This window comes from Alosa pseudoharengus, unplaced genomic scaffold (genome assembly GCF_046254945.1).
Source record: "Alosa pseudoharengus isolate Yale_2024_CS ecotype anadromous, Long Island Sound unplaced genomic scaffold, YU_APseudo_1.1 YU_APseudo_1.1_scf_6, whole genome shotgun sequence".
Classification (NCBI taxonomy): Eukaryota; Metazoa; Chordata; class Actinopteri; order Clupeiformes; family Clupeidae; genus Alosa; species Alosa pseudoharengus.
The window spans coordinates 22,929,466-22,943,157 of record NW_027468848.1 but is presented as its reverse complement, the minus strand read 5'-3'; the positions used below and the strand labels follow the sequence as shown (position 1 = coordinate 22,943,157).

At 42.2% G+C, this 13,692-nt stretch overlaps 1 protein-coding gene across 1 annotated transcript; it reads left to right on the top strand.

Moving 5' to 3' along the window:
- The first annotated feature begins 48 nt into the window (after window positions 1-48).
- LOC143105943 (myogenesis-regulating glycosidase-like) lies at window positions 49-3,702 on the top strand. Its single transcript, XM_076270086.1, has 3 exons — window positions 49-109; window positions 1,198-1,623; window positions 1,747-3,702. The coding sequence occupies exons 2-3, from the start codon at window positions 1,349-1,351 to the stop codon at window positions 3,536-3,538; spliced, it is 2,067 nt and encodes a 688-aa protein (XP_076126201.1). The 5' UTR covers window positions 49-109; window positions 1,198-1,348; the 3' UTR covers window positions 3,539-3,702.
- The last annotated feature ends 9,990 nt before the right edge of the window (window positions 3,703-13,692 follow it).

The following is a 13,692-nucleotide window of genomic DNA, read 5'->3' as shown; positions in this document are numbered from 1 at the left end:
CATGGACCAAGTACCGCCTTCAACGTGTGGAACACGTGATCACTTTCTAAGTGAGTTGCCAAAAGAAAGCAAGGCATAGCCTACATTTGTGATCTTTGGCTTGTTGTTGGTGAGTGAGAAAACCTGTTGATTGTCTTGGTTTAAGTCTACTTTCCATAATTTGCTCTGCATGGTGTGATTGTATGATAGTGGTGTAGTGAGTGAGTTTTGTGAGAAATTAAGAAGTGGTCGTGCAAGTTCCTTTGCCCTTGATGTCAAGTGTCTGCCTGTGTGTTTTTGTTAGAGGTTGGTGGCGATCTAAACTAACTTTACAGTTTCAATTTCAGCGAGAGTTGATACGTCAGAAACCTGGTTGGTCGTTATATTGTAGCTTACTGTTCATTTTGCCACTGTTCCAGGGCAAACGTTGCGAAATATTACTGCCGATCAACAACAATCATCAGAGTTGAGAGTATCGATCGATCTTGTTGCCATTACAGTGACCCTGTTTGTTTGTGTGGTCTCGTAACAAGCCACTGGGCATAGGCCTACATGCTACATTGGGAGAAATTACTTCTCAGTAGATTTGCAGAAATGTTTGAACTTTTTTGTAAAGGGTGCTTGGTTACATATTGCGAGGTTGTTTAAAAAGTTATTTCTAATTGAGAATAAATCTCTGTCTCTGTGGTAAAACCCTTCAAATAGAATAAACGGTTTCAACAGTTTGTTGTTGTGGTGCTGGAAGACATTAGCCAGACTCAATATTGTCATGGAATTGTTTGCTTTGCCTTAAACATGATTACCGGGTAGGCCTATGTAACATGAAACTGTAAGTACGATCCTGGTCGGTTTTCGCTGTGAAATCATTGTCTAGCTCAGAGTCTAGACTCTAGAGACCATTATTTGCTATGACGTGTTAACAGCTATTCTGCAGTTTGGTAGATTTGTACTTGCTAATTTACACCAATTTAGATTCTAAGTAAACCTGTCTTTTCCTTGTCCTAGCCCATATCTCAATACCACAAATTGCTTAAAATCACTGGAACAGTTTCACACTCTGGTTATGGCATAACTCATGTGTGAGGCATAACGGGACACACACGAGTGCAGGCTCTGTTAGATTTGTAAAAATCTGCAGAAATGATTGATCAATTGCAGAAATGATATAACACAGGTTTTGGAATGAGGTTACTCATGTTATTACTTCCTCTTTTTCAGATTTCAGAGTTCATTAAGAGACGAAAACGATTTCACCATCATCTTTTTGGTTGCAGAAACATGTTATTGTCCAACGGGAACCTCACTCACCAACACTACATAGTCTCTTAAATGAAATAGTATATTTTTAAGTCCCTTTTCTGTCCTCATTATGTATCAAATAGTACAGGGAACTGTAGGGGATCTGTACCCTGGTCCCTTCACTAAGCCCCCAAAGCAGAAGAAATGGGGTCGACAAGGCCGTCCAATGTTATTTGCAATTATCCTGGGAGTGGTGTTAGTGATGTCAGCCATAGTAGCATGGTGCTACTACAGTGCTTCTCTGCGCAGAGCAGAGATCCTCAAAGCTGAATTACTATACCTAAAGAAGGATGGGTTCATTATCCGCAATCAAGAGGGTGACATCATCTTCAGAATGTTTTTCAGGTCTGTGCTGGTATTTGCTGTGTTACTTTGTTAGCGGAAGTATCTTGTATATTGTATTACCAGTCAGTTATGAGTTGGTTCACATGTATCACTGTTCATACTGTACGTTCTGTTTCCTTTTAGGTCGGGATCTCTTGATCTGGACTCATGTTCTAAGGAGGGCGGAATACTTCGCTGCGACCAGTCAGACACAGGGAAACTGAACTTCTTTGTCCAGACCGTCAGGCCAAAGGACACGGTGATGTGCTACCGGGTGCGCTGGGAGGAGCTGGAGGAGGGCCGCTCCGTGGAGCATGCCATGTCCTACAACGGCTCCCACTGGTATGGAGGTGCGGAGCGAGCCGTCCAGCATTGGCCCATGTCCGTGGAAGGCCAGGAAGCCCCCAAACCTTTCATCACCGGAGACGTGTACTCCAACCGCCAGGACTTCGGTAGCATTCTGGAGCGCTACTGGCTCTCAGCCAACGCCACAGCCATAAAGATTAATGACTCTGTGCCTTTTCACCTTGGCTGGGATGACGAGGAGAAGATTCTTCGCTTCCAGGCTCGGTATAATGACAGCCCTTACAAAGCACTACCCAGAGAGGGGGCACACGCCGAACTGAGCTATCGTGTGTGTGTTGGCCGCGATGTCACCTCCATACACAAGTACATGGTCCGGCGGTACTTCAACAAACCCAACAAGGTTCCGTCCGAGGCGGTGTTCCGCCAGCCAATTTGGTCCACGTGGGCCTTGAACAAGAGCGCAGTGGACCAGGAGAAGATCCTGAAGTACGCGTCAGACATCCAGAAGCACGGCTTCAACTGCAGCCAACTGGAACTCGACGACCGCTACACCAGCAGTTACGGCGAGTTCGAGTTTGACCCGGAGAAGTTTCCCAACGTCTCAACCATGTTTCAGAGTCTGAAGGACGATGGTTTCCATGTCTCTCTGTGGACCCATCCCTTCATTAACTACGAATCCACCAACTTTGATGTCGGAGTGAAGAGGGAGCTGTTTGTCCGAGAGCCCAGCGGACAGCTCCCTGCCTTAGTCCGCTGGTGGAACGGTATCGGGGGCATCCTGGACTTCACCAACCCAGAGGCCCGTGAATGGTTTGCTTCCCATCTCCGAGCCCTTAAAACCAAGTATGGGGTTGCCTCATTCAAATTCGATGCCGGGGAAACCAACTACCTGCCAAAGCAGTTTAGCACCTACGCACCCTTGCATGACCCCAGCACCTTTACCCGCCGCTACACAGAAATGGCCATTCCATACAACGACCGTGCCGAACTTCGGTCTGGCTACCAGTCCCAGAACATCTCCTGTTTCTTCAGGCTTATTGATCGGGACTCTGTGTGGGGTTACGACCTGGGTCTCAAATCCATCATTCCTACCGTCTTGACCATTAGCATCCTAGGCTATCAGTTCATTTTGCCAGACATGATTGGTGGTAATCCGAACGGGACTCTAGGGTCCACGGGGCTGCCTGACCGTGAGCTCTACATCCGCTGGCTGGAGCTGTCAGCCTTCATGCCGTCCATGCAGTTCTCCATCCCGCCTTGGGCGTACGACGACGAGGTGGTGGAGATTGCGCGGAAGTTCACCGCGCTCCACGAGACCCTGGTGGCCCCACGAGTGCTGGAGCTGGCCGGGGAGGTGCTGCACACCGGAGACCCAATCATCCGCCCTCTCTGGTGGATCGCCTCAGAGGACGAGGCAGCGTACAAGATAGACTCTCAGTTCCTCATTGGGGATGACTTCATGGTGGCACCTGTGCTGGAGCCGGGAAAACAGGAGAGGGATATCTACCTTCCTGCTGGCAAATGGAGAAGCTACAAGGGGGAGCACTATGACAACATGAAGGGTCCCATGCATCTTACTGACTACCCTGTAGATCTAGATGAAATAGCATATTTTGAGTGGGCAGGCTAAACAGTGCATTAACTACTGTTTAATTATTTTCTTGTTGTTTTTGCTATTCCATCGTCACCAGTTGATAAGCCAGACCTTTATTTGTGACGACACTCCTGTCAAACTATGAGGTGTTTTCTCTTTGAAACTTGAAAAGATAAATGAAGTACACAAGAAATGGCCAAGAAGATGCTGTCAGCACATTGTGTACTTCTGCTGTGTTCCCTAAATTCCACAGTAAGTATAATACTGAAACAATTTGTCAGAAAACTTCATTTCTGAAGTTACTGTGCCAGTATCCCTAATCCAGTATGGAGCAAGTAGTTTTTTATTTTGATTAATGGATATAATTTTCTGCTGATGTTTGTAAATACCTCATCTGTGTCTTAATTTAGCTTTACCTTGTCTCATGACTCATTTGTGGACAATTTTCCTTTTTACCATTTAATTTATTTTTTAAAAGAGGAAAAACTGATTAATCTTTAAATGTGCCAGTTATACCTTCATTGCTGCCAAAGTAATGTCTCACATAGTTCTATATCAGTGTAAATGTCACATTTATGTTGAATTGGAGCACTCCTAAGCCTTTGTACATTTTCTATGAGCGATTGTTCAAAGTGACCTTTATTTATGCATGGGATGAAAGGGAATTGCATGACTTCATACATTTTTCATCTTTACTGTCTTTTTTCGATAAAGGACCTGCAGTGTTATACTCCAGACACTCCTAAGACCTGTGAGGTATTTTAAATTACTGGTATTATGTTCTGTTCATTCTGCATATGTTATTTTACAGTCATTTCAGTCTAAAGCAATAACTATTTTTTAAACTCATGATCAAATAGTGTTGACTGTATATTTTGGATTCATGTATGTCATTACACTATGCATACATGAAGAGTTATGCACCTGACAGGGACTTAGTTCAATTAAGAGTTATACATACAGTCTTTCCAAACAAAAGTAAAAAAGATAATACTATTTAATTGTGATATTAGTGTTATGAGACCACACTGGAAAGTAGTTGTCTAATCTTCTACTGCCTTTGTGAAATATTGTAATCTGAATAATAAGTGAGAATGTCAACTGCACTGGGATGTACAGCAACTGTTATTGAGTTTTAAATGTTGCAAATGTTGCACCTTTTTCATGGTTTTTCTTCTTGTAATAGGACAACATCTTAGGTGTGCCTGTATACCAGTCACACATGCAAATGAGAGTCTGAAGTAAAGTAATGTGAAAGAATGAACTCTTCTCTGCATACAACTGATTCAGGGCCATTCTTGTCATTATGGTGATAATTTGCTGGAACTAAATGGTTGGAGAAAGAAGGGATTTTGTTGTAATAATGTTTGTTTTAATCCAGTCAATAAATTATCCTTTGTTATAACTCCAATAAGTGTCCAATACGTCTATCAAAACTAGTCTTTCAATCATTGACCTACACACACATTAGAGCTCTATGGGCTTTGTGTTCATTATCTAAGGACTCAGAGTAGGCTAATAATGCATACGCACCGGTGTTCCTGAAGAGGTTAAATGATCATATTTAAACTATTAACTGAGGACCTTTGTGGAGAGAATATAGCACAATCTGTGAGTTCTATATCTGTCTGCAGGCATGTAGCCAAGGACGGAAAACCCTGTAAGGTTGAGCGATGAGGGCTGTCCCACAATTTCATTCTACAACCAACTAGTCCAAAATGTGGTCAAAACAGAGACTTTGCCGCCTCCTGCTGGTACCCTCAACCAGTCTATGTTCTCAACACATATGCGCAACACAGCGCAGTCTGAAACGTCTTGAATAATGGTGCCTATGCGCATGGCTACACACGTCATTCACGCAACAGCTTCTCTCTTTCGCGCAATATCTGCTGTGAGTCCCTATGCGTGAGTCACGAGCTCCTTCCAGCCAGAGCCCGTTAACGGAGAGCCGGATCACTCCCTATTAACTCCATTGTACCTGCAATATGTTGCAGTTCCGCTAGGGGTGATAACGAATAAGTGCAAAAACAATGGGGGTCTATGGAGCTAGACGGCTACATTTGTCTCTTTCACCTGGTTGTCGTTGAGAAATTGAAGATTTGATTGTGGTTTCTGCAAGCTCAATATGGATTATAGGTCAAAAGTTGAATGAACGAGTAGTCACGTCCTTTCGATTTCTTACAGGTTGGGTCGTTGTTGCCAACAACACTAGCTTTCTGCTAATGAATGACGTCATTGACACATTTGAAAGGCTTTTTAGAACAAATAAGTGACTCAAAAAATATAATACTCAGCGGTTTGTATTTTCTCTGCCCCCTCTTTTGACTGCAACATTCGAATTTCTGAGCAAAAAATTATATCCCGAGAAAAGTGGATTTGAGGGGTACAGCTCCATAGGCCTCCATTCATTCTGCACTTATTTGTGAGCGCCCTCATGTGGAACCAGAAAAGGAACTGCAACCAGTTCAGAAACCGGAAGTTTCCCGAGAGTGGCGGTTCTCCCTTTTACTGTCTATGGGTTCTCCCCTTATTAGACATTAGACGTGTTCGACTTGAGGCAGATCTGTGCAGATCTGACTTGATGTGATGCATCCTGGGTTGAACACAATGCATACTGGGATGGACGCAAAGCTTGGTTAGACAATCTGTCCGACTTCTGTCAGCCGGGGAGGGACTTACCACCGTGACACCATGTCACATGACCTTAAAATATCGCGGGAGTCTTAGCCAAGGGGGCAGGCGAATTCCCGGAAGTAGAAGAATCGACGTAGGCTGGAGGGACCACCTCTCTGCTAACTCCCATAGAAGCCCATTCATTCTAGGATTTTTTTGAAATACCATAACTTCATATAACATATATCCTGTGCCAATATTGTAGCTTCTGTGTAATCCACATAAACACTACAAAGGCAAAACAGACTCCACTACCTTGTCCGTAACGTTGGTTACCCGTAAGAAGAATGGTTAGCTTGTTCGGTGGGAGGGAAGCTAGCTTTGACGTACAGTAATCTCTCTTTCGCGCCGTAGGGAGATAACCGTATTGTTTGGATAAGAAGCTCAGTCCACCTTACTGTCTATGACGGTAACTCATAAGCAAAACCTAGCATACACGACCGTATGTTAAGGTAAAGCATAATGGTCAACCTACCCAGATAGCAAGCACACGTTGTCACAACGTTGCCATTGGTTGGCAGTGTCGGAGGTGGAATTTCAACGTTGAAACAATGTCACAACAACCGCAGCGCCTCAAGCAATTGTATATAGAATGTTGGTTTATAGAATGTTGGATTGTTCTGCGACAAGCTGCGTCAAACAAAAATATTTAGAGGATCGATCTACAACGTTGAAACACAGTCACGCCAACGGCAGTCCACCGACTGGCTGCAACTGCAGCGAATGTCAACAACGCAAGATTTCGGGTTTTATTATTTATTATTATTATTTATTGCATTTGTGAGATAATTTTAGAAGTTTGTAAGACCTCTTAAAACAAGAGGATTTACAACGTTGAAACACAGTCACGCCAACGGCAGTCCACCGACCGGCTGTTTGCAACTGCAGTGATTATCTTAAACGTGCTAATTACGTGATAAATTATAAAACAATCTTTTTTAATACTACAAAATAACATTTGCTAAATGAACCTTAACTTTTTCAGCCATAGGTGTGTAGATTATACATACCTGCTTCTGTTTGTAAGACTAGGATATTTGTTTTCCCACATGCAATCAAGAAAAGCAGTAGCCAACTTATTCCTATGACCAATAAGTAACTAAGTATACCCACAGAAGTCACTGAAAAAGAGTGCATTTCCCAAATAGGTCAAGCTATCGCAACTCCAACAAAAAGTATACTATAGCTCACCCATTAGAAGTTCCACTCTAATGGGTATAACTGTTAAGCAGTTAGGCTATTCATGGTGGAACTGATGTCCAACTTTCTGGTTATAGGCTAGATGAGATCCAAGCACTAATCATGTAACATCAGATATTTCAGTTGGAGTTGCCCGTGACCTCACCATAAAATATGACTGCCATGGTCCAATAAAGTTTTTCTGATAGAAAATTCCTTATGTCTGACTGGGCATTATTTAAATGTGTATCATAATGTGCCACTGCAATTACACCTAATACAAACAAGTAAATCTTTGTATTAGACAAAGTTAATTTGTCAAATGATTTCAGCCTTCCCCCTAATAACTCACAATTTAAGTGAATGTCATCTTACAGTTTCATGTAAAGTATGTTTGTTGCTGAAAACCATGACACAAACCCAATGTTTACAAGCCCATCATTTATTTAATACTGGCATTTCACAGTATACGAGATCACTATTTCACTCATGAGTGAGTAATCACTTTCCCAGTAGCGTGCCATTAAGTCCCAGCCAATCTCATTCTGAGCTGCAGAGAGCACCTGAATGGACCAGATAGAAACAAAAAAATATACATTAGACAGAGAAATAGATAGCATGGATTTTAAAAACAAACAAAAAAGTTGCATTACATGTTTGTCACACTCATTTTACAATGTACAGTGGTGCTATTTAGTCAATCACCCTCTAACACACACACACAGCAACACAGCTGAAGGTGTGTGTATTTGCAAGCATGGATCAAATAGGCCAAAGGCACATTTACAGTGGTTTCTGTACTTACTTGGTGTACTTAAATAAAAATATTCAATGGAAATAACAATTGACCAATTTCAATATATGAATTTATCTTGTCTAGGTTCTTATTGAATTGAATTTCCCCTTGGGGATCAATAAAGTATCTATCTGTCGATCTATATTGAAAACTATATTTTGAACTTTTTTCACTGTTGTGTAATGATTGATTGGAAGCATACTCTGACTTCACCACAAGTTGTGTTGTTTGAAAGAAATATTCATGCTTTTCATGTTTTTAATGTTTATCACTGTTATAAAAAATGCCCAGCAAGAAACAAGTCAGTGATTGGTCAGTGTACATGTGGATAATGCAGAGCGACATACATGGCATGGTGCTGGTAACAACAGGAAATGGATGCTTCTGAAACAGAGAAATGATATTAGATTAGTAAACAGAGTGTGCTTTTAGAACATTGGATAAATGGTTGCTGATAATGGGCAATGTAGATATTGCATTAAAAATAAGCCATTTCTTTCTACAACAGTAGAGAACAGTTTTGCAATTATGTAAGTGCATACTGTGTGTGTAAGGCGGTCATACTGGTTTACTAGAATGACCAACATAACCTGGCATGGCCAGATAAATCAGCAATGTAGACCGGCAACACCAGCTAAAATGACTTGAGATGATACGACAAGCAAAACCAGCTGAATTACCATCGCAAGCTGGGTAAACCAGCCGAAGCTATGTTGTCGCATGAGTTTTGCTGGTCTAGCAGGTCAACCATCATAGGGTGGTCAAACAAGCTGGTCAACCAGCAAACCACCTTAAGCTGGTCAGGCTGTTTTTTTTCAGCAGGGTAGCCCTGACTGTAGCCTATAGCCCTGGTCCCTTGTCGGACCTCATAGTTCAGCAGTTAGCCTACACATCAGATGTATGGAATAATGAACACAGTATGCCAGGCTGTGACAAGTAAATACAAACGTTGTTGACATGTCACGCAGTTTCTAAGCTAAAACATCGCCTCACTATCCGCTAGCTGCCTGTGCCCTGAATACACGGCAGAAAAACAGTCTGTGTTGTGTTACGCTGGTAACAGGAAACAGATGCTACTGAAACAGAGAAATTATATATTAGTAAACAGAATGTGCCTTTGGAACATTGGATGAATGGTTGCTGATAATGGGCAATGTAAATATTGCATTAGAGATAAGACATTTCTTTCTACAATAGTAGAGAACACTTTTGCAATTATGTAAGCGCATACTGTGTAACCTGAAAACTGTTGCACTGATTAAAAAAACAAAAAAACAATGTAATTGATCTCAGCTGGTATTTTGTCTATAATGGATTGGAATGGAAATTTCTAAGTGATCCCAAACTTTGGTAGCCTAGAAATCTAGACGCACCCTAGCGGCCAAGGTGATGTAATTTGCTGCCAGGGTAGTCTAGCAACTCTCCGTTGGCTTGCGAGTTGGAAAAATTCAACTTCAGTCAGGCCAATCACATCGTGTATAGAATCAGTAAGCGGACTTAACATAATGATGGCATAGTTGCGACTGTTCTGCGTGAATTCCCTGCTACTTGAAAACAAAGAAGATGGATGCTGCTGCTGGCGAACAGCGTGACACGAGTTAAGCTTTGTTTAAATTGGCAAAAGTTTGAACAACTAGCTCCGCTGGTGGGAAAATGCATGGTTGTAGCACTATCCTATTGCGTGCAGAGGGAATTTGAAAGACAACCGTTTATCCCGCCCCTTGGACTGAGCACTGCGAATGGTCCTACATCAAGATGTGAGGTCTGGCTCATCAGGCTAAAACTTTGGTAGTGCATGTTTACAAGAATTCCCCTCACAACTCCAAGCATACAGACAGTGTCTTCATCATCCTCAGCCTCCATTGAAGAACATAAGACAGGTGAGTGTGCCTCCAGTGTCAACACACACAATCTGACATCTCATAGCTCATAGGACTACTGATGTGTGTGTGTCTGGGGGTGTAATATAGTTACCTTCAAGGAAATAAAGCCCTCATAAGTACATTTTTCCAGAGTCTGAAAGCACACACACACACACACACACACACACACAGAGAGAGTAGGAGAAAAAAACTGTAGGCTACACTACACATTACAGGTTAAAAGGTCCACTGTGTTCATCAACAATATAGAACATATAGGTTGCTCTCGTGCTTATGATGTAACACACACACCTGCGCGCGTATGAATAAAAGTTAACTGAAATCAACTGATTTTCAATTCACCTGGGATCGCCAACGACAGACTTTGGTCTAACATTAGACACTGTGGTGTTTTGGTCAACATTCAGGTAAAGTAGTGGTTATAAGGTCACTTTCAAGACCGCAACACCATAAACCAAGAACGATAACTGTGTAAATTAGCGTTAGTCGGATTCGCTCGCTAAAGTTAGCTGAAAACGGTTACGTTAACGTTAGCTATATCGCTAGCTGCTATAGCTTGCTTGATGCTAACAGTTATCTAGTAAACTTTACGCTATTGTCTGTCACAATAATGGCAGAGAGCAACAAATTGCTATCAAAAAGGTCTTTAAGACGGCATACAAAAAAAAATACAGAGGCCATTGTCTCTATGCTACAATCACTTAATGTGGAAAAAGTTAGCGTTACTCACGACTCCGACTGCTCCGACCATGGCTCCGACTCCTACATGTCAGGGACGGAAACGTTAGACAGCTGTGATGGAGGAGACTGGTGTAACGTTAGTACTAGCTCTAGTTTAGAGGACATAAGCGCCACCTGTGGTCTGGAGGAAATCCAAAATATCGATTACTGTATGCAAGACGAGGACTTTGACATTGACATTGACAGTCCTGATGAGGAATATGACAACATTAAATTACGTGACGATTTAAAGGCGTGGGCAGTGGAAACAAACACACCAATCAGCCATCTTTCAAGTCTTCTTGCTGTCCTTAACAAACACCTGCCCGATGCAGATCTCCCAAAAGATGGTCGGACACTTTTGTCAACTCCTAAAAGCATAGAGGTGGAAGAAAAAGCAGGGGGCTCCATGCACTATTTTGGATTAGCTAAAGGTGTATTGGTGAGGATGCAGGACAGTCCCACCCTAACAATCGCTCAAACACTCCACCTGCAAATCAATATTGATGGCATGCCACTTTTTAAAAGTAGCAATAACCAATTCTGGCCAATATTGGCATTAATTGAAGAAGACCCAGACCAAATTCCCTTCGTTGTGGCATTATACTCTGGGTTTAAAAAACCATCAAATTTGGCAGAGTATCTCTCCGATTTTGTGGAGGAGATGTCAGTCATCTCCTCAAGTGGTGTTATGTACCAACAAAATCACAAAATAATCATTTCGGCCTTTGTATGCGATGCACCAGCAAGAGCATTCCTCAAAAACATAAAATATCATAATTCGTATTACGGCTGCGAGAGGTGTGTTCAGGAGGGTGTTTGGTGCAATAACAGATTAAACTTCCCTGAGACAATGGCGGCACCACGTACAGACGAGAGCTTTAAGGCCAAATTACAAAGTGATCACCACAAGGATGGTGAAAGTCCCCTCACTGACATCAACATTGGCATGGTCTCCCAATTTGTGCTCGATTACATGCACTTAGTGTGTTTGGGAGTAGTGAGAAAGCTCATTTGGTTGTGGATGCGAGGCCCACTACCCACAAGAATTGGCAACCGAACAATAACATCAATATCACAAAAAATAGTGGAACTTGGAAAAAGCTTGCCAAAAGAGTTCAATAGAAGAGGGAGATCCCTAACAGAGGTGGACCGTTGGAAAGCAACTGAATTTCGGACATTTCTTTTGTATACGGGTCCCATTGCTCTCAAAAACGAACTGCCTGATGTTATGTACGATCACTTCCTCCTTCTGCATGTGGGCATAACCATTCTATGCAGCCCACAGCTGTCAAAAACATACTGTGATTACGCCGAGAAGGTGATCAGAGTCTTTGTCCAAAACTTCTCTGTGATTTATGGCGATTTCATTGTGTACAATGTCCATAGCTTAATCCACCTGGCAGACGATGTCAGAAAATTTGGCCCCTTGCAGAGAATTTCTGCCTTTCCTTTCGAAAACTTTCTGCATCAACTGAAAAGAAAGATCAGAAAGCCAAACCAACCTTTGCAGCAAATTGTAAAACGCATCGCTGAACAAAAACTAAACAGCAGTGTCAGTCAGTCAGTCAATGTCAGTCCAGTGTTGCACAGTCTACTCTCTCACTACACCTGTCCCAAATTCTTTTTATCAGTCCATGCGCCTAACAACATAGTTTTGAGTGGGCACAGCATATTCAGAATTGAAAAAATGTTCAATGCTGATGGCTGCACACAGTTTTTGGGACGGAAATTTTTAAACAGACAGTCGTTTTTCACATCCCCAGTTGACTCCCTCAATTTGAATATTGCTTTTGTTCAAGGACTGTCTGTAGAGGTGGTGGCTTTGTCAGAGAAAACCATTGATGCCAAAATGGTTGCAATGCCTGTCAAACATGGCTTTGCAATATACCGACTGAACCATACATAATAAATAAATAAATAAATAAATAAATGAGTTAGTTAGTAATAAATAAATAAATAAATAAATAAATAAATAAATAATTTAGTTAGTTAAAGCTAAGTTCATCTGTTCATCATTTCAGTTTACAGATCATGTTCGCAATTGTACTATTTACGGAAAAGAATGAGGTTGAAGTGGTGCCCACAAGCTGGCTGAGTGTCGACCAAAAAGTGTCGTTCTGGCCACCATACAAAAGTATGCAACGGGGTAAGGTGGCTGTCCAGAATCAGGAGGATCCTGATGAGACATGGGGGGAGTTCTTTGTCAGGGTACTGAAGAAATATGGTGAGACCCTCCTGTAAACAAACACAGAGAGAAAGAAAGAGAGAGAGAGAGAGAGAGAGAGAGAGAGAGAGAGAGAGAGAGAGATAACATGATTCATCATAATGCAACTTCATTTCATTTCTATACATGCTGCAATATGGTTCCTTGTTTAACAAATGTTTCCCTCAAATACAGATTCTTATGAAGCGGCCAGGAAGAAACTGGTGAGGGCCACCAAGAAAGACTCCCTCACTTCTGAGGATGAAAGTTTCAGAAGGCCTAGAATGTAAGAACCGTACAGTACACAAATTAACAAAAGTCTAAGATTCACTGATGTTTTAATACCTGTGGTGTTGTCCTGTTGTCATACTGCAGGCCCTCTGCCAAAGTGGTGGAGCAGTTTGAAGCTCTACCTCAGCCACGCCATTCCATCGCCAACCAGCAACCAGCAAAACAACCAGCGAAACAACCAGTGAAACCACCTGCGAAACCAGGCTCCTCCAAACAGCTACCTGTACTCCAGCCTGTACTCCAGCCACCACCGGTGTTTTCATCGGTCTTGAGTGCTCCCACTACCTCCTACTCACAGCCTGTGACAAACACATTCGGTACAAAACATTTTGCTGGTCTGCAACATGACTGATGATATCATTTGTGTAACATAATCATTTAAGTCACAACACTTTCTAAAGCAATGTGAAATGTTTCTGTTTTTCTATTAAACCTTTCTTAC